Here is a 27,383-nt window from a genome sequence, read left to right as displayed (position 1 = left end):
CTTCCCTTTCACTTTTCACTTTCATGCATTGGAGAAGGAAATGGCAACCCACTCCAGTGTTCTTGCCTGGAGAATCCCAGGGACAGAGGAGCCTAGTGGGCTGCCGTCTGTGGGGTCGCACAGAGTCGGACACGACTGAAGCGACTTAGCAGCAGCAGCAGCAAATGAAGAAAGCCCCCTCCATCCCTTTTGTATTCTTTCTTTCACAGGAGAATGCTATAAAATAGGAGGAGTTGCCCGGTCTACGCACTGCAAATCATGTGAATAGCCTTATTTCCCTCGTTTTATCACCAAATGATCATCTTTTCTTTCAGGCTACAGTTGCAGCTTTTGCAGCTAGTGAAGGCCATTCCCACCCTCGGGTAGTCGAACTGCCAAAGACAGATGAAGGCCTTGGTTTTAACGTGATGGGAGGAAAGGAGCAAAATTCTCCCATTTATATCTCTCGCATCATTCCTGGAGGGGTGGCTGAAAGACACGGAGGCCTCAAGAGAGGAGACCAGCTGCTATCAGTGAATGGAGTGGTATGTTCATAACATAATCAGAGGTTTTTCACTCTGAGTACATCCTCCCCTCCCCCATCGCTGTTATTGAATCAGTGTTGAAATCCTAGAGCAAATCTTTATATTGTGTCCAAACAACTTCCTAAGCATTGATGGATATCAAACCTACAAAAGAGATAATTTTATAGCTTTGATTTATCATTTTGTCTTGTTCAGGGATAATAAAGAGGACCTCCTGGGAAAATCATCCCAAGATATTATTCCAGCTAGTAGAATTTTCCCCACATAATACTCTAATTGAATTAATACTTAAAAGAACATAATTTCAAGTTACTTTTATTCAAAGTTTGTTGTTATTCAGTCACTGAGTTGTGTCTGACTCTTTGCAACTCCATGGACTGCAGCATACCAGACTCTCCTATCCTTCAGAGATATGAATGAATTTCCTCAAATTCATCTTTAATCTCAGAGTTTGCTCAAATTCATGTCCATTGAGTTATTCAAAGTTACTGTAGGCAAATATACACATTTAAAAAATAAAGCTAGAACTTTTACCCTATTTATTTTTCATTTTAATTATAGAAGAAGGATCCCTTTAATATGTATAATAATAACACACATGGAAAAGGCTAATGCACAGGTAATTCTTTAAGCCAAGTAAACAGCTACAGTAAAATAAAAATATATTAGCCCCTTTCCTGAAAAAAAAAGGGGGGGGGGGAGTATCTATTCATTATATTTATCTTAGTTTTCACATGAAGTGAAAAGTATGAACATATATTTTTTCACAGTCTCAAATTCTTTGGATGCCATTACCTTTACATGTAATAATGAGTTGTTAATGAAATGGCTTCATGTGAAATGCATAATTCTTCCCTTCTACTTAAATCAAAAATAATAACCCAAAAGCAAAAATTTCAGAAGTATGAATAGAAACATATCAAAGCTTACTTTTCTTTTCACCTTGGATCTGTCTTCTAAGAACTTAAGGTTTAAAAAAATAAATTAGATTTGTGTTCTTTGTGGTATAGTGATTTCTGCTAAGGACATAATATCCAAAATAAATGCATTTGAAATGTGATATTTTGTTTATAGCCATGGAATAAATTCTTCTGTATTTATATCTTGCATTTTTTTGGCGTGACTAGTAGTTTTATAGAACCCCAAATTATTCAACTCTGCAGATCTCTCATGTACATCAAAATCACCAATCCATGAATATTTTATATCCCTTCAGCATTCCAATTCTAAAATTACCATTTCATTTACTTTTTTCTAAGCAACAATGCTTTAAAATGAGCTTTTTTATTGACCTTTAGATAACTAGGACTTTTTCAAAGCATGTTTCAACTGATAATTTCATAGTTAAGTTTTCTAGGGGAGGACTCTAAAGCTAGGTCATACAATTATGTCACAAAGTAATCTGTGCCTCACTGTGTGAATTTATGATTTCTCTTATGTATTGGGTAGATCAAAGGAAGATATATTTTTTTAAAATATATAAAAAAATATATAAAAATATTTTAAAAAGATATATATTTTTAAAAGAACCAAAAATATATTCATAGTAAGTGTATTTATGTGAAGCTACAGAAAATTTATATTAAATCAATATTTAGTTGACTTCATTTAAGCTATCTGTCAAAAGGGCAAAAGAACCTTTGTTTAACCCATAAGTTTGTAGGGAACAGAGCTGTTGGCATTTAATAATCACTCCGCTATTCCTTGCAATGATCTGGGACTTTATCTGGCAGATTGCAGGCGCAATGGAATCAGACACATCAGACTCTACCACTCAATATCCATGGATTTGATAGATTGTTGTTGTTGTTCAGTCACCCAATCATGTCCAACTCTTTGCGACCCCATGGACTGCACCATGCCAGGCCTTCCTGGCCCTCACCATCTCCCAGAGTTTGCCCAAGTTCATGTCCATTGCATTGGTGATGCCATCCAGTCATCTCTTTCTCTGACATCCTCTTCTGCTTTCAGTCTTTCCCAGCATCAGGGACTTTTCCAGTGAGTTGGCTGTTTGCATCAGGTAACCAAAATACTGGAGCTTCAACTTCAGCATCAGTCCTTCCAATGAATATTCAGAGTTGATTTCCCTTGCTGTCCAAGGAACCCTCACGAGCCTTCCTAGTTTGAAATCATCAATTCTATGGCACTCTGCCTTCTTTACAGTCCAGCTCTCACAACCTTACATTACTACTGGGAAGACCATAGCCTTGACTATACAGAGCACACTGTCTAAGTTTGTCGTAGCTTTCCTGCTGAGAAGCGGTCGTTTTCTAATTTCATGGCTGCAGTCACCATCTGCAGTGATTTTAGAGCCCCCAGATAGGAAATCTGTCACTACTTCTACCTTTTCCCCTTCTATTTGCCATGAAGTAATGGGGCCAGATGCCATGATCTTAGTTTTTCTAATATTTAGTTTTAAGCCAGCTCTTTCACTCTCCTCCTTCACCCTCATCAAGAGGCTCTTTAGTTCCTCTTCGCTTTATGCCATTAGAGTGCTATGATCTGCATATCTAAGGTTGTTGATGTTTCTCCTGCCTATCTTGATTCCAGCTTGTGACTCATCCAGGCTAGCATTTCTCATGACTTCGCTCAGTTGTGCCCAACTCTTTACAAGCCCATGGACTGTAGCCCGCCAGGCTCCTATGTTCATGGAATTCTCCAGTCAAGAATAGTGGAGTGGATTGCCATTCCCTTCTCCAGGGGATATTCCCGACCCAGGGATTGAACCCAGGTATCCTATATTGCAGTCTGAGCCACCAGGGAAGCTCAGTGTGTAGGTTAAATAAACAGGGTGACAGCAGGCAGGCCTGCCGTGCTCCCTTCTCAGTCCTGAGCCAATCAGTTGTTCCATACAGAGTTCTAACTGTTGCTTCTTAACTCACATACAGGTTTCTCAGGAGACAGGTAAGATGGTCTGGTATTCCCATCTCTTTAAGAGCTTTCCGCAGTTTGTTATGATCCACAGTCAAAGGCTTCAGCATAGTCGATGAAACAGAGGTAGATGTTTTTCTGGAATTCCCTTGGTTTTTCTATGATCCAACAAATGTTGGCAATTTGATCTCTGGTTCTTCTGCCTTTTCGAAACCCAGCTTGGGCATCTGGAAGTTCTTGGTTCATGTAATGCTGAAACCTAGCACACAAGATTTTAAGGATGACCTTACTAAGCATGGGAGGTGAGTGCAATTGTCCGATGGTTAAAACATTCAAGTACGAAGATTGACCTCTTCCAGTCAGTAGAAAAGGATTTAGTTAATGGATTAATAACCCCTAAACTGAATTTCCTAATCTGAATAAGGCGAGCAGGGACTAATTTTAAGAGGTTGAATGAAAATTAAAATGAGGCAAAATGTCTGTTGAGAACTATCCTATGATAATTTGGTCACACACAAATTAAGTGTGTAAGTGTGGTTAGTGAAGAAACTTGAAGAGAGTTAGCAGTCCCCCTATGATATTGCTAATGCTAGTTATGTAACTTTTAAAGCAAAGTCTGCTGTCCATAAAAGCATATTTTAGCAAACATTTATTAGCAAAAAGGCATTAATAGACTCATACAACCTCTTCTGTTAAGTTTGATAACATCCTAGTTTGGTCCATTCAGATGTTCCAAACCCTGAAACCTTGAAACCTTGAAAAAAGGGTTTATTTGAGGCAGATGAAACAACATGCCAGAGCCAAGATTTTTGTTATAGTCAGCATCAGAAATTCTATTAAACTGGCAGTTGGAAATAAGAAGCTTTAGTGATCAAACTTACACCACTAATCTTTTGGTGCAAGCTGTGAGCCTCCTTAAGATTTTTGCAACCTGGTCATGCAAAGGTGGGAAATATCTCCAGAATCTTTAGTATTCCACTTATAATTAAAACCTTTAATTTTGTTGATTAAGTTCCATTTATCATGCTAATTCATAAGTCACTAATTTTGCCAGTAAGAATCCATTTCTGACAAACTGTTGCTAATAAACAAAACATCCTTAAGATGGGTATAACAGAAGCTTTTGTAGTGCGACCAGCCTCTGGAGTACCTCTCTGACGTACTGTTTGCTGACCACCTAGACTGATTTAGGCTTCTCAATTTGTAATGTAAAATATTGCATATCTATAAAATCAAACTATGCATTATAAACTACCTATTTTAAAGTACCTAAAGGTAAGTTATATACATTTTAACAGCACCTAGTATTTATCAGGTATTCATCGAAAGGTAGTTTTCATTCTGTAAGTGAGAAATTTCATGACCCAGTGGGTTTCCAATTGTCAGCCAAAGTAGTTAATCCAATGCAATAACCCTGGGCTGCTAACACTGAATCCACAAGTCTTCTCAATATAAATAATTCCAGGCAGATAGCAGTATTTAATGGGAAAAAAAAAAATTGTTCTGTAATGGAAGGACCACAAAAGAGAAAATGTTAGCAAATGATCAATTTACACTTTAAAATAAAGTACCATTTGGGAAAATTAATATGGGATATTTTTAGAACATACCATCCTAAACTGAGAACAAATTCTGTAAGAGTGATTTGAATAGATGAAGCAAACCTTACTACTTCAGTACAAGTCTTCTGGAGAAAATTTCCTACTGTCCTACTTAAAAAGTAAGGAAATTGCTGCATGGACCTTTTAACATCTGAAAATACACCTGAAAAGATGTATTAATTATGTATGTTTGTATTTATGCTCTACCTGTATTTAGGAAGGATATATCATGATTATCTGGGCTTCTGTGGTGGCTCAGATGGTAAGGATCCTCCTGAAGTGCAGGAGACCTGGGTTTGATCTGGATACCCACTCCACTGTTCTTACCTAGAGAATTCCATAGACAGAGGAGGCTACAGTCCAAGGAGTTGCAAGAGTTGGACATGACTGAACAACTACTTTTTTTTATCATGATATCAGTAATCCAAGTCTATGCCCCAAGCAGTAACGCTGAAGAAGCTGAAGTTGAACGGTTCTATGAAGACCTACAAGACCTTTTAGAACTAACACCCAAAAAAGATGTCCTTTTCATTATAGGGGACTGGAATGCAAAAGTAGGAAGTCAAGAAACACCTGGGGTAACAGGCAAATTTGGCCTTGGAATACAGAATGAAGCAGGGCAAAGACTAATAGAGTTTTGCCAAGAAAATGCACTGGTCATAGCAAACACCCTCTTCCAACAACTCAAGAGAAGACTCTACACATGGACATCACCAGATGGTCAACACTGAAATCAGATTGATTATATTCTTTGCAGCCAAAGATGGAGAAGCTCTATACAGTCAACCAAAACAAGACCAGGAGCTGACTGTGGCTCAGATCATGAACTCCTTATTGCCAAATTCAGACTTAAATTGAAGAAAGTAGGGAAACCACTAGACCATTCAGGTATGACCTAAATCAAATCCCTTATGATTATACAGTGGAAGTGAGAAATAAATTTAAGGGCCTAGATTTGATAGATAGAGTGCCTGATGAACTATGGAATGAGGTTCGTGAAGTTGTACAGGAGACAGGGATCAAGACCATTCCCATAGAAAAGAAATGCAAAAAAGCAAAATGGCTGTCTGGGGAGGCCTCACAAATAGCTGTGAAAAGAAGAGAAGCAAAAAGCAAAGGAGAAAAGGAAAGATATAAGCATCTGAATGCAGAGTTCCAAAGAATAGCAAGAAGAGATAAGAAAGCCTTCCTCAGTGATCAATGCAAAGAAATAGAGGAAAACATCAAAATGGGAAAGACTAGAGATCTCTTCAAGAAAATTAGAGATACCAAGGGAACATTTCATGCAAAGATGGGCTCAATAAAGGACAGAAATGGTATGGACCTAACAGAAGCAGAAGATACTAAGAAGAGATGGCAAGAATACACAGAGAACTGTACAAAAAAGATCTTCATGACCCAGATAATCACGATGGTGTGATCACTGACCTAAAGCCAGACATCCTAGAATGTGATGTCAAGTGGGCCTTAGGAAGCATCACTATGAACAAAGCTAGTGGAGGTGATGGAATTCCAGTGGAGCTATTTCAAATCCTGAAAGATGATGCTGTGAAAGTGCTGCACTCAATATGCCAGCAAATTTGGAAAACTCAGCAGTGGCCACAGGACTGGAAAAGGTCAGTTTTCATTCCAATCCCAAAGAAAGGCAATGCCAAAGAATGCTTAAACTACCGCACAATGGCACTCATCTCACATGCTAGTAAAGTAATGCTCAAAATTCTCCAAGCCAGGCTTCAGCAATACGTGAACCATGAACTTCCTGATGTTCAAGCTGGTTTTAGAAAAGGCAGAGGAACCAGAAATCAAATTGCCAACATCCCCTGGATCATGGAAAAAGCAAGAGAGTTCCAGAAAGACATCTATTTCTGCCTTATTGACTATGCCAAAGTCTTTGACTGTGTGGATCACAATAAACTGTGGAACATTCTGAAAGAGATGGGAATACCAGACCACCTGACCTGCCTCTTCAGAAACCTGTATGCAGGTCAGGAAGCAACAGTTAGAACTGGATATGGAACAACAGACTGGTTCCAAAGAGGAAAAGGAGTACGTCAAGGCTGTATATTGTCACCCTGCTTATTTAACTTATATGCAGAGTACATCATGAGAAACGCTGGACTGGAAGAAACACAGGCTGGAATCAAGATTGCCAGGAGAAATATCAATAACCTCAGATATGCAGATGACACCACCCTTATGGCAGAAAGTGAAGAGGAACTAAAAAGCCTCTTGATGAAAGTGAAAATGGAGAGTGAAAAAGTTGGCTTAAAGCTCAACATTCAGAAAACTAAGATCATGGCATCTGGTCCCATCACTTCCTGGGAAATAGATGGGGAAACAGTGGAAACAGTGTCAGACTTTATTTTTCTGGGCTCCAAAATCACTGCAGATGGTGACTACAGCCATGAAATTAAAAGACGCTTACTCCTTGGAAGGAAAGTTATGACCAACCTAGATAGCTTATTCAAAAGCAGAGACATTACTTTGCCAACAAAGGTCTGTCTAGTCAAGGCTATGGTTTTTCCTGTGGTCATGTATGGATGTGAGAGTTGGACTGTGAAGAAGGCTGAGTGCCAAAGAATTGATGCTTTTGAAGTGTGGTGTTGGAGAAGACTCTTGAGAGTCCTTTGGACTGCAAGGAGATCCAACCAGTCCATTCTGAAGGAGATCAGCCCTGGGATTTCTTTGGAAGGAATGATGCTGAAGCTGAAACTCAAGTACTTTGGCCACCTCATGTGAAGAGTTGACTCATTGGAAAAGACTCTGATGCTGGGAGGGATTGGGGCCAGGAGTAGAAGGGGACGACAGAGGATGAGATGGCTGGATGGCATCACTGACTCGATGGACGTGAGTCTGAGTGAACTCCAGGAGTTGGTGATGGACAGGGAGGCCTGGCGTGCTGCGATTCATGGGGTCGCAAAGAGTCGGATACGACTGAGCTACTGAACTGAACTAAACTGATCTGATAAAAAGTAAATGTGTTAATGAAGAATTATTAACATGGCATGTTAGGGAAAAAAATCAATAAATAGAAATTTTTAAAAAAATTTTAAAAAAATCAATAAATAGATATAGCAATAGAGCAAGTAATATTTTTTTCTCTTAGTGTCTTAGAAATCAAAACAGAAGGAGACTCATACCATTTTAGCCATCATTGGTAGAGACTTTTTTTCTGTCCCTGAGCTCCAGAGAAACTTCCCCTGGGATTTTTACAAATGAGATATTGAATTACCTAATACAATTTTATGGAAAATGCAGAGGCCTTTTGTGCAGGGCTACTTCTTAGGTCAACCCTCAATAAAAACTTAGAACTGAATGTTCAATTAAATTTAAAGTTAACAGGAAGTCAAAATGTTACAGTTAGAATTTATAGCTTTCTAATGATCTCCTTTTCACTCTTTTATACCCAAGTGTTTCATCAGCAATTTCAAGAAGGAACTAAAGGGCCATATATAACGGTTGCAGCCAGCAGGAACAGTAAATACATTTAGTGATTGGGTCTGGATATATATATATATTTTTAATGCCAATGGAATGGTACAATAAGCTAAATTTAATAAGAATCTATGTGAAGTTCTGCCCATTTGCCAAACATTCTACCTTTGTGCAGAATCAGGAAGTGTGTTAGTAGTTCTGTTGTGTACAACTCTTTCCCATGGACTGTAGCCCACTAGGCTTCTGTGTCCATGGAATTCTCCAGGCAAGAATACTGGAGTGGGTAGCCATTTCCAGGGGCTCTTCCCAACCCAGGGACTGAACCCGGGTCTCCTGCACTGCAGGCAGACTCTTTACAGTCTGAGTCACCAGGGAATCAGGTAGGGAAAACCAAAATTAGGCAGAATCAGGAAGGAATGGTTAAATATCAAAACCTGAAGGAAAAAAACAAAAAACCTGAAGCAAAAACTAGTCTAGGGGGTTTCAATTGATTTCAAGAGAAATCTGAAGCAAGTTAAAGGGAAAAAAATATGTGATTATAGTGGCCATTAATACAAATATGTATGAACATGGAAGGAAGAAGAGATGGGTTCAGCTCTGAACGTGCTGTTTGGCTCACACCCCACTGTGCTCTGATCCTGATTCCATCTTTGCAAAGAACAGTGAGCTCGTCCCGAGTCAAGCAGTCTTGTACGGGAAGAAGGACTTGACTTGTTTGGGACAGAGAAGAGACTCAGGGGAGCGATGGCTGCCTTCACGTGTCCTCCATCGTGCGAGGCACCAGGTGGCAGAGCCAAGGCCAGTGGGGCAAAGCCACAGGGAAGGCAGATTTTAGGAAGGGCTTCTTGTGAGAAAGAGCCGTTAGACACATAGGGAAGGACGGAATCATAAGTCATAATGTGCCCATCATTTGAAGTTTTAATCAAAGATTAGAGGACCAACTGGCAAGAATATTTCAAATTATGAGTACAATATAGAGGGCTATAAGAGTTGACCCAAGGTCCCTTCTAACTGTGACTCTGTGTTTCCAGATGGTATTTTGCTGAGGCTCCTGTATACCCCTCCACACACGCAAACACACACACTCTCCTTATACACGTAAGGAGGCTCTTTGTGTACCTTCCTAATGAGAATTTTTTCTTAAACAGAAGTATTAGACATGGGCTACAATATAATTGTTTTTTAATTTAGTACTTTACAGTTTATGAACAGTATTTACCTAAAATTCTCTCATCTGTTCCTCAAAAAAGTCTTATGAATGGATAGGGCCAGAGTTTGTTTTCTCTCTTTCTCTTTTACATGTATACACATGCACGCACACACACAGATACACACAGAAATGGATACACCTTTGCACACCAAAGCCCACACCAAATACATACATAAACAGTGAATTTCAGCCTTCATTATGACCATAACTGATGCTTACTAAGTGTAATACTTGGTTACTGAAAAAGCAAATCCCAGTGAAATCTGAGTGAGCTCCAGGACTGTGCCCTGATTTTAATACTATACAGCTGTTGTTTTTTTTTTTTTTTTTTTAAACTTTACAATATTGTATTGGTTTTGCCAAATATTGAAATGAATCTGCCACAGGTATACAGTTGTTTTTTACAAGATGTTTGTATTGAGGAAAGCAGGGTCTCCTTGTACATTTCTTTTCAACTTCCTCTGACCTAATAATTATTTCCTAGTAATATTTTAAAAGGGAGAAAGTCCAAAAGAATCAGTATGATAGCCTCCCATACTGACGGGAGAGAAGGCAGGTGGGGAACAGGGAGGCTCAGGAGAGAAAGATAAAATAAAAGCACAAGAAATTTAAAACTATGTCATAGTGAAAAAGAGACCTTCATTAGCTCCTGAAATCCAGGCATTGTTTTTGAGCATCATTGGTGGGGAAATTGCAGTTAAATTTGCCCAGCTCTGTAGTTAATCCTAAATAAAGCTGTCGATACAGTGTATGAACAGTGCTAATTGATTTTTAAGCATAACAAATGAATGAGTAAAAGTTGAGGGATGGAACAGAATAAATTGTTTTCCTGGAACCTGGCTTTTCTCCCATTTTATAAGTACTTCTGCCAAGTTAAGGGTGAGTACTCATAGCCCAAATTATTTATGCAGAAAGGCTGTCAGATGTGGAATGAGGATGAAACAAAAATTAGAACTCTCTAGATTTGAGCTTTGTGAAACTACAGAGTCCAGATGGGAAATCTATGTTAAATCTTATTTATCTATTATCTGAACAAAGAGAAAAGACAAAGATGTTTTTAAATTACTCTGAAATACACTATAAGATTTCTGTGAAAATTTAAGTGCTACATTAAAACGCATACCCCACTGACAGGGATGATTTTGTTCACTGCCTTCTCTGCACTCTTAGTGCAGCATGTGGGTGTGCTCAGTCGTGTCTGACTCTTTGCTACCCCACGGACCATAGTCTGCCACGCTCCTCTGTCCATGGGATTCTCCAGGCAAGAATACTGGAGTGGGTTGCCACTTCCTTCTCCAGATCTTCCTGACCCCGGGATCGAACTCGCATCTCCTTTTGGCAGGCATCTTCTTCACCACTGAGCTGTCAGAGAAGCCCGCTTAGAACAGCAGCTATCTACATAGTCAAAGCTCCATATGTATTTACCTCCAGGCAACGTTCTAAGCACTTTACATATTGAATTAATTGTTTCCTTATAATGCCCTTTTGCGGTAAGTGTTCTTACTGTCACTCTCATGAATGAGGGAACTGAGGAAGAGAGAGATCAAGTGACCTGCCCAAGGTCATACAGCCAACTGAATGGCAGAGCTGGAGAGTCTAATCTGGGCAGTCTGGCCTTAGTCATCCTAATTTAAGGGTCAATCTCTTAGTCCTTTAAAGACTAGTGTTTTCCTGTATACCCATAGAAAAGATTAAGGTTTTTTCACTTTTATAGGTTTGTATAAGCAGTTTTGGTTGGGGTGAGTATTGTTTTTCTGTTTCTTATAAAGGGCTTTGACTTTTAAAAAGTGGAAAACCGTTCCTAAAAACAGTAGCATTTTGGAAAAGGAGACATTTACCTTAGTATTTCTGAGGTATGCCTGTGTACATATAAATGTATATGAAACTGTTGACATAGCCACCACTTATCCCAGCATAAAGGAAATTCTCCCAGAGATTCAGTTTAGTTTCATGCTGGTCATAGTAATGAGATTTTTGCTCCATGTGTGTATTAGTTTCTTATGGCTGCTGTAACAAATTACCATATACTTGATGGTTTAATGAATAGAATTTATTCTGTCATAGTTGTGGAGACTGGAAGTTAGAAGTCAGCCAGGGCTGTACTCCCTCCAGAGGCTCTGGTAGACAGTTCTCTTCTTGTAGCTTCTGTGTGGAATCTCCCCTGGCTTACCAGGTGGTGCTAGTGGTAAAGAACCCACCTGCCAGAGCAGGAGATGTAAGAGACGTGGATTCAGTCTCTGGGTTGGGAAGACCTCCTGAACTAGGGCCAGGTAACCCACTCCATTTTTCTTGCCTGGAGAATCCCATCGACAGAGGGGCTACAGTCCATAGGGTTGCAAAGAGTCCATCAGGACTGAAGTGTCTTAGCATTTAAATAAGGTGGGATAATCTCCTTATCTCAAGATCAAGATTCTTAAGTTAATCACATTTGCAAAGACTCTTTTCCATACAAGGCAATGTTTACAAGTTCCAGTGAAGAAGACTTGGTCATGGAAAACCGTTATTCTAAATTCAGAGGACTTGTGAGTTTCCAGGACAGTCGAAAGGGATCAGTTGTCCACAGCCCATGAGCACACTGGTTTTTCTACCCTCGGGATAGTATGTGCTGAGTATTTTCCACTCTACTCCTGGTTCTGACAATGCAACTTCCTTTTCCCCCTCCCACTTTGAGTACTTTTCTGCTTTTACTTCTGCCTGTAGAGTCAGTGAAGCTCGTCCTCCTTCTCTTCCTCCTTACCCCAACCCCAGCCTTCACCTAGCCTTTAGATAATGGGGGGAAAATGCAACCCTCTCCTTCTGCCTCAGCTAGGTTTGAGTTCTGTTTGTTCCTAGGTGTGGGCTGACAGAAGCAAAAGGGGCAGGGAAGTACATAAAAAACCCACAGATTTATACTTCATAGTATAACACTGCCTCATAATTAAATACTATAAGAAGGGTTAAAGGGGGAAAAGGAGAAGAAAACAAGGTGCCATGTAAAAGAATAAGAGCAGCTCCTTTTGATAGTGTTAGGAATGGCTTCTTTTAGAGGAGACATTTAAGCTGAGACTAAAGGCAAGGACGGGGCTTGTAGGTGGCTCAGGTAAAGAATCTGCTTGCCAATTCAGGAGATGCAGGTTTGATCCCTGGGTTGAGAAAGACCCCCTGGAGGAGGAAATGGCAACCCACTCCAATATTCTTGCCTGGGAAATCCCATGGACAGACGATCCTGGTGGGCTATAGTCCATGGGGTTGCAAAGAGTTGGGCACGACTTAGTGACTAAAAACAAAAAGGGCAAGGAAGAGTCAGTCATCATCATAAGAGCTGGTGTGAAGTTACGGGTAAGAAAGCCCATGACTTTCATGTAGGATTGTTACCAACCAGGATTCTTGGCCTTCCTTACTACAGATTGATAAGAAGCCAGAGAAGAAATCCAGGAAAGCCTTCACTGGGGCCTTCGCTGCAGCAGGGGGGTGGTAGGTGTGAAAACAAGTAACAGGTTCCCTCGCTCACTCCCCCAGGCGGCGGGCTGAAGCCAGCTCCTTATATAAGGTGAGGGCAGGGGTCAGGCCAGAGGGGTGGATCAGGGGGTTTGCCCACCTGTTCTTGTGATGTTGAGTGCAGGGTTCATGCTCAGTACCCTGTTTTTAGCTCCCAGCACCTTGTTTTTGCTCCTGGCTCTTCAGAAGTGGCAGTGTGTTTTTGGTCTTTGTATATTTAGTTGTCCATGATCTGCCCCAGTTGTTCACGCACACAGTTATTTTTAGTCCTTTATAGTTTCTTTGTGTTTTGTTGCTGGAGGAGATATTTGTCTATTTGCAAGCACTGAAGCAAGGGGTCCCAGGTCCCAGGTTGTCTCAGCCTTGGCTGAAAGAAGAGCTGGGGGTTGGGTCATGGAGAGACGGACAAAAGGAGCTGAGGAGTGGTGGGAGCCAGACAGGTCCGATTCTTAGAGGTGCTACCAGAAAGGTTACGTTTTATTTTAAGGGCACTAGGAATCTCTGTGTTGTCCATCAATCCTAAAATCTGGTCATGTGCCAAGAGTTTCTGATACCTACTGTGGCCGGTCGTGCTGCAGTCCATGGGGTTGCAGAGACATGACTTACAGACTGATCAACAACAACTATGGCTAGTCACTGCAAAATGAAATGTATTATAGATTTTCTGTTTTAGTATAGTATTATTATTTTTTCTATATTGAAATTTTCTTTATAAACCCTTAAACCACTTGAATAAGATCTAGTGTCTGATAGCAACTTTACAAGTCATTTTCTTTCTATTTCTACTTTCAATGAAAATTAGAAAGCCTTATTGTCAATTGCTATTTTCAAATTATCAAATGTTGTTACATTTCAAGTTTTTGAAGAGTTTGAGGTTAGTCTAACTATAATATGACTATTTACAATTTGGGGACTCTATTTCATCATCTGTAGAACAGATAATAATATCTTTCTCTCATGGCTGATCTGAAGGTTATATAAAAGAAAGTATGTGAAAGTATCTGTCACTGTGGCAGATAACTTTTATAAACTCAATAGCTGCTGCTGCTGCTAAGTTGCTTCAGTCGTGTCCAACTCTGTGCCACCCCATAGACGGCAGCCCACCAGGCTCCCCCTTCCCTGGGATTCTCCAGGCAAGAACCCTGGAGTGAGTTGCCATTTCCTTCTCCAATGCATGAAAGTGAAAAGTGAAAGTGAAGGCGCTCAGTCGTGTCCGACTCTAGCAACCCCATGGACTGCAGCCTACCAGGCTCCTCTGTCCATGGGATTTTCTAGGCAAAAGTACTGGAGTGGGGTGCCATTGCCCTCTCCGCAATAGCTGCTAACTATTAGTTATTATTAACTGTTAATGTAAATTTCTTTTCTGTAAGGAGGTAATAGTCTCCTTCCTATCTTACAATTTTGCCTACATGTAGATTTAAACTTTTAGCTCAGACTAAGTGATTTCCTCTGCTCTCTGTTTATTTTCAAGAGACAATAAAAGTCTCCCATTAAAGATTTTAATTTCAGAAGCAGTTGGCTCCCACTTGTGTGCTGTTGATTATTGGCAAGTCATTGAAATTTTGGGTGTCCTTACATCTGCAAAACTGATGTAATGACACCTGTTCTAACTACCTTTCCTAATGAATATAAAAGGGAATTGATAAATATAAGCACTGGAAAAAACATATGACTTTCTCTTTCCACAAAAATAAAGCATTATTGCTGTATATTATTATTAAACAGCCTTTTCATAAAATCCCCAGTCTTTGTATCTTTTGTGGCAGCAGAGTCTTAATTTTCAAAAGCAGAAAATGTAAACAGAGCAAGGACTGTTCTGTTGGCTGAGAAACAGGCAGTTCAGTGTGAAGGAATACAGGGTTTGCCCTCAAGTTTTGTGCTAGGTCACTTTCTGGCATCATTTATTCTTTATGGAACTCACTAAACCCAATTATTTGTAAGGCCTCCCCGGAGATCAGCCCTGGGATTTCTTTGGAAGGAATGATGCTAAAGCTGAAACTCCAGTACTTTGGCCACCTCATGCGAAGAGTTGACTCATTGGAAAAGACTCTGATGCTGGGAGGGATTGGGGCAGGAGGAAAAGGGGACGACAGAGGATGAGATGGCTGGATGGTGTCACAGACTCGATGAACATGAGTCTGAGTGAACTCTGGGAGTTGGTGATGGACAGGGAGGCCTGGTGTGCTGCGATTCATGGGGTCGCAAAGAGTCGGACACGACTGAGCGACTGATCTGATCTGAAACCCAATTATCAGTTATTGTTTTAACCATTATTGGAGAAGCCAATTTCTGTTGCCTAAAAGCTGTTCTTTATGATTCGATTTAAGCCCAACTTGCTTGAGAAGGACCATTCTTCTAACTTAACTAAATATTGGCCTGGAGACTACTAGTACCAGCCTAAAGCAAAGTTGGAAAATTTTTAATAGCCATAGCTCCATAGGTCTACCCAATAAAATTCAAACCAAGTTAATCTCAGAGTTTGTACAGTTTTCTAGAATGGATTTTGATCTTCTCTTGTTCTCGAAGAAACAAGAACTTGGTTCTTAAAGAAACAAGAACTTCCTTCTCTTGTACTCAAAGAGAGATGACACCGATACAGATGGGACTCACGTAGCACTGCATGAGTGATCACACTGCATGTGATCACTGAGAAGTTCACGCCTAAACTTTAAGTCAGATGTTAGTTGCTGAGTCTCAGACATGGGAACCTCAGTGAGAGAGTCTTGGAAGTTGTGGTACCAGAACCACACCTTTCTAAGTTCAGTCATGGGGTGTGGACAGTCTTAATACAGTTGCAAAGTGTGTCATATTGAACCATAAGCCTTCCCTCCTTGGTTTGCTCTCTCTTCTCTCATGGAGGCAGAATCATCTGTTGGTAATTTTATTACTGTTGACTTTACTCTGAAATGTAGATTACATTGTAGCTCTTCAGTGGCATCTAAAGGCTTCTCAGAAATCTTGTTTCTATTCATAGGTGTGCCCGGCATCACCAGCAACTATGCAAATATAAGGTAGCTTAAGATTTAAGAATGTAACTTTGAATATGAAGCAAGGCTTGAGACTTTTACATCCTGGAGTTAGAGTCTGAATATGTTGCAGTTATGTTTTTGATGGAACAGGAATTTAAATCTTTCTTTGATTGGTATACACAAGATCTGATCTCCTAGCATCGGCCTGAGCCTAGTTCATCACCCAGCATCAGCATCTCAACTCAGTTTTTTGTTCTGAGCTCATCACCACTATGCAGCAGTCAGTCCATATTCAGAAATTTAGTAAACTGTGACATTAGAAAACTTGAGGCTTTTAGACCGTCACTGAGCTTCTACCTCTGAAAGCCAATGGAGCATGATGCACTAGTAGACTTGGTTTTGTAAGAGTACGTTTGGCTTCCTTGAAGTAGAAGTAGGAGTGATAAATGTAACTACAGTGAGGACCAAGAAGAGATTATGCACATAACTGGGGATGACCAAGTGGGAGCTGTGGCAGTCCAGAGAGGAAATGCCCCATCACAGTTCCGGCTAGTCATTGTCATTGGACAACATGGACAGGGTTGACTAATAGTTCAGAATTCCTGAAAACAAAAAAACACCTTCTGGCTTTGTAGAAGAGATGATATATAAATAGAATCTTAAAAGGATAAATAGTAGTTTTCATTCCAATCCCAAAGAAAGGCAATGCCAAAGAATGCTCAAACTACCGCACCATTGTGCTCATCTCACATGCTAGTAAAGTAATGCTCAAAATTCTCCAAGCCAGGCTTCAGCAATATGTGAACTGTGAACTTCCAGATGTTCAAACTGGTTTTAGAAAAGGCAGAGGAACCAGAGATCAAATTGCCAACATCTGCTGGATCATGGAAAAAGCAAGAGAGTTCCAGAAAAAAAACATCTATTTCTGCTTTCTTGACTATGCCAAAGCCTTTGACTGTGTGGATCACAATAAACTGTGGAAAATCCTGAAACAGATGGGAATACCAGACCACCTGACCTGCCTCTTCAGAAACCTGTATGCAGGTCAGGAAGCAACAGTTAGAACTGGACATGGAACAACAGACTGGTTCCAAATAGGAAAAGGAGTACGTCAAGCCTATATATTGTCGCCCTGCTTATTTAACTTATATGCAGAGTACATCATGAGAAACGCTGGGCTGGAAGTAGCACAAGCTGGAATCAAGATTGCCGGGAGAAATATCAATAATCTCAGATATGCAGATGACACCACCCTTATGGCAGAAAGTGAAGAGGAACTCAAAAGCCTCTTGATGAAAGTGAAAGTGGAGAGTGAAAAAGTTGGCTTAAAGCTCAACATTCAGAAAACTAAGATCATGGCATCTGGTCCCATCACTTCCTGGGAAATAGATGGGGAAACAGTGTCAGACTTTATTTTTTTGGGCTCCAAAATCACTGCAGATGGTGACTGCAGCCATGAAATTAAAAGACGCTTACTTCTTGGAAGGAAAGTTTTGACCAACCTGGATAGCATATTGAAAAGCAGAGACATTCCTTTGCCAACAAAGGTCCGTCTAGTCAAGGCTATGGTTTTTCCAGTAGTCATGTATGGATGTGAGAGTTGGACTGGAAGAAAGCTGAGTGCCAAAGAATTGATGCTTTTGAACTGTGGTGTTGGAGAAGACTCTTGAGAGTCCCTTGAACTGCAAGCAGATCCAACCAGTCCATCCTAAAGGAGATCAGTCCTGGGTGTTCATTGGAAGGACTGATAGTAAAACTGCAACTCCAATACTTTGGGCACCTCATGCGAAGAGTTGACTCATTGGAAAAGACTCTGATGCTGAGAGGGATTGGGGGCAGGAGGAGAAAGGAACGACAGAGGATGATATGGCTGGGTGGCATCACTGACTCGATGGATATGAGTCTGAGTGAACTCTGGGAGTTGGTGATGAACAGGGAGGCCTGGCGTGCTGCAATTTATGGGGTCGCAAAGAGTCAGACATGACTGAGCGACTGAACTGAAGTGAACTGATAGAAATGTCAGAGCGAGTAGGATGATGGAGAGTTAATCCAGGAAGAGGAGAAAACATATGTACAAACATATAAGGAACAGCATGACGTTTGCAGTTAAAGAGTAAGGCACAGTGTGGTGGGATTGGTCTTGGAGAGATGGGCCAGGGCTATGTTGTCGTGTGCCCCATAAGCCACAATAAAGAGCCTGGACTTGTCATTTGAAGGTTGTAGAAAATGGCCAGCATCACATGCTTTTATCTGCATTTAGATAATTGTTCTGGCAACTGCCAGCATGTGACTGTGGGAGTGTGTGAAGGAGTGGAGAAAAGCTGGAGGTGAGGAGATCAACTAGAGAACTCCTATGAGATAATGAGATAATGGTACTATAAGCAAGACCTGGTGGTTGACTGGATGTGAGAGATAAAGGAGAGGGAATTACCAAGGAAGTCCCAAGCTTCTGGCATAGATCCTGCCTCCTTCTGGTACAGGAGAAAAGATGTTTCATCCTGAGCTCTCGGTGGCCTCGGATCAGAGGCAGGAACCCACAGGAATCAAGGACAGATGTAAAGAAAACTGCTTTTCCAGGCTAAGAGTACCTTTCCACTTGATGATCTAAAATGTGTTCTGGTGGCTTGGCAATTAAAAAGAAAGATGTTTCAGGTAAGAAAGTGAGAAGCCCAGGACTCAGAAACTGTGGTATCTGTGGGTCATCCATGTGAAAGTGTACAAAATAGAATGAGTCATCTGGTTTTGGAGAAGGATATAGATTTTGGGCCATGGGTAATTTTAAATGCAGTAACTGAGTTCTAGCAAACTGGCAGCATTTTAAAGTAGAAAACTTTATTTTTTAAAAATTCTACTCTGTAAAGTTTTCTCTAAATTTGCCTTAATCAGAGTTTCTCAGCCTTTGAACAGTTGAGGTTTTAAACTGGGTAAGTCTTTGTTGGAGAGGCTGTGCTGTCTATTGTAGGATGTTTGGCAGCTCCCTTGGCCACACTCCGCTTTCCAATGGTGACCATTGAAAGAGTCTCAGACATTGCCAGCTCTCCTCAGAGCGGTCAGATCATGCCTAGCTGAGAACCATTTCCTTAAACTAAACTGGTACAATTTCCTGGAGACTGATAAAAACCAAATATTAGCTGCACCATTAAAATCTAAATTGCGTACATTATACACGGTATGGTGTATGCGAATAGAATGGACTTCTCCCAAATCACAGCATGCGGGGGATTCCACAAATGAGGGCAACTCTTGCAGAGACTTTATCCAAGGCTTGTCTCTGAATTGAGGATCTGTGAGGAAGAGCCCTGCAGTTGATCCTAATTACTGTCTATAACAAAGGCAAGGAGATTGACAGCCCACCGTTATTGAACCTGTCTCTACAGGCAAACAGTACTTTAAGAATACCATTTTAAAGGCTTCATTCAGACTGCCAAAAAAAGAATTATTAACCACATGCCATGTTTTTGGCACTGGGAAGGGACAGTTTAATAAAACATATAGCATACCTTAAAGGAGCTCACTTTTATTGAATTCTCCTAGAAACCTCAATGTAAATTTTTCATAAATAGAGATGACCATATTACTCGTAATTGGCCTGAGCTGTAGCTTTGGGTGATTTGTAGAAATTCTGTGTCAATATGTCATAAACAGAAATATAAACCCTCACTACTTTTCTGCTTAAGTCTAGAAGGCACAGTATCTATCTGACTACTCAGTAAAGCCAAAAATGAAGTTTACAGGGAGCCTATGAGCCCTCTGAGTTTTACAATGGATCTGAAATAAGGCAGGCCACAAGGCTAGGAGGGAGACAGCTTCTAGTCCTGAAATTCTCTGTGTTTTGGTGCCGATAATCTGTTTAAATTATTTTACAGCTTATATGAAATGATCACTATTATATTGCTCTTCACTCTTACACAACCTTAGAAACAGTTTTAAATATTACTGACCGGTCTGTAGCAATTCCCAGCTAATTACCACAGGGACCTACTATGCATACTGTTTCACATGGGTCCTCTTTTGTTGGGTGCAACTGGCAGAAGGAATAATGCAAGAACGTTCTGATGCTAGTTATCAGATCTCACATCATTTTATGGTGTCAACATCTATAGGTATTAAAATGTAATTTCCCCCAGTTGCATTGAATATAATTTTGCACATATTTTGAGTGTTCCACAAAGTCACCAATCACTTTAACCTTCTTCACCTCTAATAAACTTATTTACTTTTTAAGGAAATCATCAGGGTTTAATTATGTTCAGTTTTTAGTAAGCATGTTCTATTCTGTGAAGAAAACAAGTCAAATATAATCATGAAAATTCCTTTTGATGCACTTTTTATTACTGATACTTATAGGAACATGGGTAACGTACGTTGAGCTTTTAGCTTTACCTTTCTTGGTTGTGTTATTCTTCCTAGATCAAAGCTGGAGCACCTGCTCAGCTATTTACCAAACCCTAAGTCTCAGAGCTACTGAATAGGGCAGTATGTTGACAAAATATACATAAACACCCTGTTTCCGGAGCACATATGTGGCCAAATGAGGTTATACAGCATTGCCTGGACATAGGCAATATTCATCCATTCATTCAAAAAGTATTCATTATCAATTACACTTCAATTAAAATAACCCTCCCAAAAAAAGCCATTGAAAAAAATTTATTAGGCATCTCGGTGTACCAGGCATTACTTGAGGCAATCTGGATTCTTCAGTGAAAAAGAAAAAGAGAGATAAATCCTTTCCTTCTTGGAGTCTACATTTAAAGCAATAAACATGTAAATAATAAGTGTGTGTATAATATATATATAGTATGTGTGTGTGTGTGTGTGTATATATATATATATATATATATATATAAAATGCTCGATGGTGGCAAGTACTAAGGAAAAAGAGAAATCAGCACATATGAAGGAGGGCAAGGAGTGACAGGGTAGAGAGGGGAGGATGTGATGCTGGGCAGAGTAGCCTCAGTGAGAAGGAGATATTTGAGAAGAAGAATCAAGATGAAGGAGGGAAGGGAGTCATGTGAGTATCTAGGGAGAAACGTTCCAGGCAGTGGGAGGAATCGGTGCAAAGACACTGAGATGGAAGAGCACTGGCACGTTGGAGAAGCACCAAGGAAGCTAGAGATGAGTTCAGCAGTAGCAGCTCACATTTTTCATTTTAAAAGTTTTTTCTAATTAAAAAAAAAATGCAACTTTTAAAATATGTATCTTCTACTCAATATATATGCCACATTTAGCATTGTAGTTTGAGGATCCCCAAAAATTAGATTTAGAAATAAAGCAGGCAGACCCGAAGTGTAGTAACAAAGCTGATAACAGAAGTAACAGAAAAGAGTTCCTCTGAGAGCTTACAGGCCTGGCATTCGCTCAGCACTCTAAATGCACTGGGCAGCCTAAGTCTCATAAACGAATTCAGTGTAATTTATGAAATTTGAGGAACAATCTGGTAACCTGTCTAAACCTTAGTTTCCTCACTGCTAAGAGATGATAGTAACAGTGGCTACCTCGTTTTTATGCTTTGGTGGTTAAGTGACATAATATAGTTCCTGACCCATAGTAGGTACTATATAAGTTAGTTGTGTTGATTGTCACGAGTTCATAATTAAGGGAGTAGCCACTGGTTTAAATTAGAAATCATTATGTTTTCTCAGAGAAGTGACAACATAGTTAACTTACAAGTTTGTTGATGAAATTTAATCCATAAAACTTAGATATGGATTCATTGATTCATTTGGTAAAGTATTATTGGGCCTGGTATTGTTTTAGTCACTGGTGAAATAAAAAAATAAATACCCCTGATTTCACCCTTACAAGTATGAGGAGAAATACGCAGGGAAGAAGATTATCTTTGCAACATAGGTTATTTTGTAAATAAGGTTAAGTATAGGGTTCCACAGGAGATCATAAAAGAGGCATCTCACCCAGGCATGGGATGGCCAGAGATGGTTTCTTCTGTGAAGAAAATTCACAGGCAAGTAGCTGTTGGGTAGGTGAATGGAGGCAGTAAGTAAGGTGAAAGAGCCGTGTCAGAGCAAACAATCCTAGAGTCCAGACATGAGGAAATTGCCAGTTCATCTCTTTGGACCCTTTAGAGTTGGCCAGTGAGGCTAAAAATATAAGCAGATCATAATGCAAAGCAAACTGGATTGCAAACCTGGGGCTGTATCTGAGCAATATGGAGATTTGGAGGCTTAGTCTCTCAGTGGTGTCCAACTCTTCACAACCCCATGGACTGCAGCCCATCAGGCTCCTCTGTCCATGGGATTTCCCAGGCAAGAAGACTGGAGTGAGTTGCCATTTTCTTCCTCTAGGGGATCTTTCCAACCCAGGGATCAAACCCATGTCTCCTGTGTCTCCTGCATTGCAGACTGATTCTGTACCCACTGAGCCCTGGGGGAAGCCATATGGGCATTAGAAGAATTGTAAGCAAGAGAATGACATGATCACATTTGCATTTTAGAAAGATTACTGTGAATACAATCTGAGCAGTGGTCTAGAAGAGGCTGGAATTTGAAGCAGGGTAATCGGAGAAGGCAATGGCAACCCACTCCAGTACTCTTACCTGGAAAATCCCATGGATGGAGGAGCCTGGTAGGCTGCAGTCCATGGGGTTGCTAGGAGTCGGACACGACTGAGTGACTTCACATTCACTTTTCACTTTTATGCACTGGAGAAGGAAATGGCAACCCACTCCAGTGTTCTTGCCTGGAGAATCCCAGGGACGGAGGAGCCTGGTGGGCTGCCGTCTATGGGTTCGCACAGAGTTAGACACAACTGAAGTGACTTTGCAGCAGCAGCAGCAACCCAGGGATAGATGTAACTTAATGTTGAATGAGAGAAGAAACAGATATTATGAACCTGTTATGTAGGTAACAGCTATATTTCTTTGTTGCAACCCGTTGTTATTTGGGGAAATGGGAGGAGAGGATCAGAGATAATCATACCAAAGAAAAAATATAAAATCAATTCCTTTCATTTTCAAAAGAATTTCTAGGTCAACTGATATGTAACTCACTCTGGGATCTCACACCCGTCAAGCTTGAAGTCACTGTGGGTTTCATTTCAGGAGTCATTAGTGAGAAACAAACACTTGGCTGTGCAGTATTTCATAATCCTTCCTCACCATCTCTCAGTCACATGTCACCCTGGATTTATAGATTCACACTTAAGCATAGTGATGTAGCAGGCCATACAACTGAAGCTAGCATGGACAGATACACTACCAAGAGGAAATCGAGGGAAGGGAAAACTCAGGGTTCAACAAATTAACAGTGATGCCAGGAGAGAAAGCATTCAGTCATGACCATTTGAATGGAATCTCAGTGGCATTCCCTTACAATTGGGGTTTTGAAGCTCCCACAAACCACTCTTCTGTGTCCATTATCTCTGAGGTAATGTCGTAAAAACACCTTCATTTCACCTAAATTGCCCAGGCAATTGCAGGTAGAATTTATTTTTTGCTCAAATTACTTTAAAGCTGTGCCTCAAAGCACTTTTAAAATTACCCTTTGTCCCGCCTTCTTCAGTTTATCCTAGAATGCCTTTCCCTCTCACTTTCCTCATGATGATTCTGGGATACTGTATCCGAACAAATTATACAAGAAATATGTTGAATGAATCCTTATAAATTTCCAAAGAATTCAATGTTAAAACACTAAAATGTGATTTTTTTAAAAGCCTCCTTAACCATTTTCCTTTTCGTCACTCCATTCCTGTTCCTTTCCCCCATGAGGAAACACTATGTGATGTGGGTATTTATTCAAGTGTTTGCCTTGGTACTCAAGTATGCACGCACAGACACACACAGTCAATTGTTCATTTTTAGCTATGAAATGTAAAAGACGATACAGAGCCATAAGTAAGGCCAGGCTTGGCCACAGATTTATTATCCTCTGATGGTGTGCCCATGGAAACTCACTGTGCTCCCGTTTCTCCATGTATAAAATTGGGAGGACAACATTACATACCTTACCAGGTTGTCAGGAAGAGTAACTATTTTGATAAATTTAAATCACTTAGAAAAGTACTTGATAGAAGTCACTCTTCTATCGCGAATGTTAGTTCTTACTATTTTAAGTTTTTAAAATACATGAATATTTCCATATGTACTTTGCTATGACTTGCTTTTTCAGTTAGAACTACCTTGGATATCTTGTCTTCTTATTACATACTCATGTTTTCTAATCTGCTGTAGAGTATTCCATGGTGTGTGGGTAGCAGAATTAATTCAACCATCCCCCTGTTGATGGACATTTAGCTTGCTACCCAACTGAGTTTTTTTGTTTTGAATTGTTTCATTTTGTTCTTGTAAACACTGCTTCACTGAAAATTTTCATGTATATGAATGACTGTGTCTTTGGATAAATAGGTGGCAAACCAGGTAAGGAGAATATGGGCACACTTTAATAGATACTGCCAAATTGACCTCCAACTTATATTTCAATTGTAGGAGAATACGAATTTCACCAAATCCCCAGCAGTACCTTATCAATTTTTAAAAATAAGTGAACAATTTTTACTCCATTCTGGATTTAATCTGGATCTCCCTAACTAATAGTAAAGTTGAACATCTTTTATCTGAGAATTTTATGAGAGGGAGCTAGTCACACAAAATCCTGGCAGGAATGAACCAGGCATGTATAATACAAAAAAGAACTCCAGTTTAATTTGGGGTTTGAATGAGGGGAAAGAAAGTCTTCGAAGGTAGAATTGGAGAGGCCAGTTGGGAGTGGAGAATGAAGGTCCTTACAGGCCATCTTAAGGTGGTCACACTTTACTTTGAGCAAGAAAATACCATATTAGAGATGAAGTGCTATTTGGAATGGACTTTGAATGATGAGTGGAGGTTTACTAAGACAGGAGAAGGAGGCAGGACAATTGAGTCTGAGGGAAATACAATGAGAGATTACAGAAACACGAAAATACGTAGTGAATTCAAGAGCATGATGCTCAGGCTCATGTTGAAGCCGAGTATAAGAAAATACGAGTTGGGCATGCCTGTGTGATGGAAGTGCTTTGCATGCAATGGGATATTTTTATTTTCATTTCCAGAAAATGGAGAAATATTCATGGGTAAGGCAAGGGTCCTGACCCATGGGCCGTGGACCAGTACTGGTCCGTGGCTTGTTAGGAATTGGGCTGCACAGCAGGAATTGAGTGGTTGGTTGTCTTTCACAAAACTGGTCCCTGATGCCAAGAAGGTTGAGGACCACTGGGGTAAGGGGACCCACATTTGTTGGTGCATTCTGTGGGCCAGGTATGTAGCACTTGGCACTTTACATGGGTGGTTGATTAAATCTTAAATGACATATTTAAAGGCAGTGTTATTCACACTTTTTTGCATGTTAGGAACTGAGGCTCAGGAAATAACTTGCCTGTCTTGAAGTACAGCTGGTAATCTTTGGGCCTAAGCTTCAAAGCCAGTGCTCCCCAGACTGGGTGGGGACTGTGCAGTGTGCTGAGTTCTGGGGAGAAACAGTCAGTGTAGATCAGTCCCTGCCTTCAAGGACAGAGTCCACCAGAGCTGTATGCTTTCTGCGCTTTGCTGAATTGTCAGCAATGACAGGAAGACCAAGTGACTCAGGCTAGAATCTGGAGAATTTAGACAAGAGAGAAACTGGAGGATATATTAAAATCATAAGAAATAAGAGGGAGGAGAGGATGAGATGAAATGGTAAATGGGGAATAAACATCAACCAGTATCCGCGGTTAACTGTGTGTGGGTGGAGGGGAGAGTTAACAGCACCCTCTGGAAGCCTGGTTTGGGTGGCTGCAAGGTAAGTGATGGGCTTCCTTGAACTCCGCAGTAAAGAATCCGCCTGCCAATGCAGGAGACACAAGTTCCATCCCTGGGTTAGGAAGATCCCCTGGAGGAGGAAATGGTAACCTGCTCCAGTATTCTTGCCTGAAAAACCCCATGAACAGAGGAGCCTAGTGGGCTCCAGTCCATGGAGTCGCAAAAGACTCAGACATGACTGAGGGACTGGGCACAACTGTTCAAAAAGAGAGGTTTGGTTAATTATCATTTATCCACACAATGAAATGCCATACAGCAAAATCATGTTGAACTGTGATTTCAAAGTATTTCTAGTAAGTAATTGGCTCGTGACAACAGGAGTCAGAGGGGAGGGGTAAAAATAATCTTTGGAGGTTAGAGCCAGTTAGAGCATTTAAAATCAGTAAAGTTGTATTTTTTGGAGTTAACTAAAAAACTTTAAACCTGAAATATCCCTTAACTTTTCACTCCTCCTCTTGCAAGAAGGCATCTGTAATTAGATTAAGCATTATAGCTATTGTTAATGTTTATTATTCATGATTCAGTTCAGTTCAGTCGCTCAGTCGTGTCTGACTCTTTGCGACCCCATGAACCACAGCAAGCCAGGCCTCCCTGGAATTCCATCACCAACTCCTGAAGTCCACCCAAACCCATGTCCATCGAGTCAGTGATGCCATCCAACCATCTCATCCTCTGTTGTCCCTTTCTCCTCCTGCCCTTAATCTTTCCCAGCATCAGGGTCTTTTCCAATGAGTCAGCTCTTCGCATCAGGTGGCCAAAGTATTGGAGTTTCAGCTTCAACATCAGTCCTTAAAATGAACACCCAGGACTGATCTCCTTTAGGATGGACTGGTTGGATCTGCTTGCAGTCCAAGGGACTCTCAAGAATCTTCTCCAACACCACAGTTCAAAAGCATCAATTCCTCGGTGCTCAGCTTTCTTTATAGTCTGACTCTCACATCCATACGTGACTACTGGAAAAACCATAGTCTTGACTAGACAGACCTTTGTTGGCAAAGTAATGTCTCTGCTTTTTAATATGCTGTCTAGGTTGGTCATAACTTTCCTTCTAAGGTGTAAGAGGTCTTTTAATTTCATGGCTGCAGTCACCATCTGCAGGGATTTTGGACCCCAGAAAAATAAAGTCAGCCACTGTTTCCACTGCTTCCCCATCTATTTGCCATGAAATGATGGGACCAGATGCCATGATCTTAGTTTTCTGAATGTTGAGCTTTAAGCCAACTTTTTCACTCTCCTCTTTCACTTTCATCAAGAGGCTTTTGAGTTCCTCTTCACTTTCTGCCATAAGGGTGGTGTCATCTGCATATCTGAGGTTATTGATATTCTCCTGGCTCTTGATTCCAGCTTGTGTTTCTTCCAGACCAGCGTTTCATGATGTACTCTGCATATAAGTTAAATAAACAGAGTGACAATATACAGCCTTGACGTACTCCTTTTCCTATTTGGAACCAGTCTGTTGTTCCATGTCCAGTTCTAACTGTTGCTTCCTGACCCGCATACAGA

At 40.5% G+C, this 27,383-nt stretch overlaps 1 protein-coding gene across 6 annotated transcripts in view; it reads left to right on the top strand.

Annotated features, from left to right (window-relative positions):
• Positions 1-27,383, top strand: part of LIN7A (lin-7 cell polarity scaffold A) — a 322,471-nt gene that overhangs the window by 104,261 nt on the left and 190,827 nt on the right. For 5 of the 6 annotated variants that reach the window (XM_086398863.1, XM_086398867.1, XM_086398862.1 and 2 more), the window contains exon 4: positions 315-524. The exons of the other annotated variant lie outside the window; for it this stretch is intronic. In XM_086398863.1, the coding sequence (XP_086254989.1) occupies positions 315-524 (210 nt within the window). The remainder of the gene's footprint in view (positions 1-314; positions 525-27,383) is intronic. 6 annotated transcript variants of the gene reach the window in all.

This window comes from Bos grunniens, chromosome 5, assembly GCF_055505025.1.
Source record: "Bos grunniens cultivar Pamir isolate PY7600 chromosome 5, Bosgru_T2T1.0, whole genome shotgun sequence".
Lineage (NCBI taxonomy): Eukaryota > Metazoa > Chordata > Mammalia > Artiodactyla > Bovidae > Bos > Bos grunniens.
Note: the sequence above shows the minus strand (reverse complement) of the source record. Positions and strands in the feature narration are given on the sequence as shown.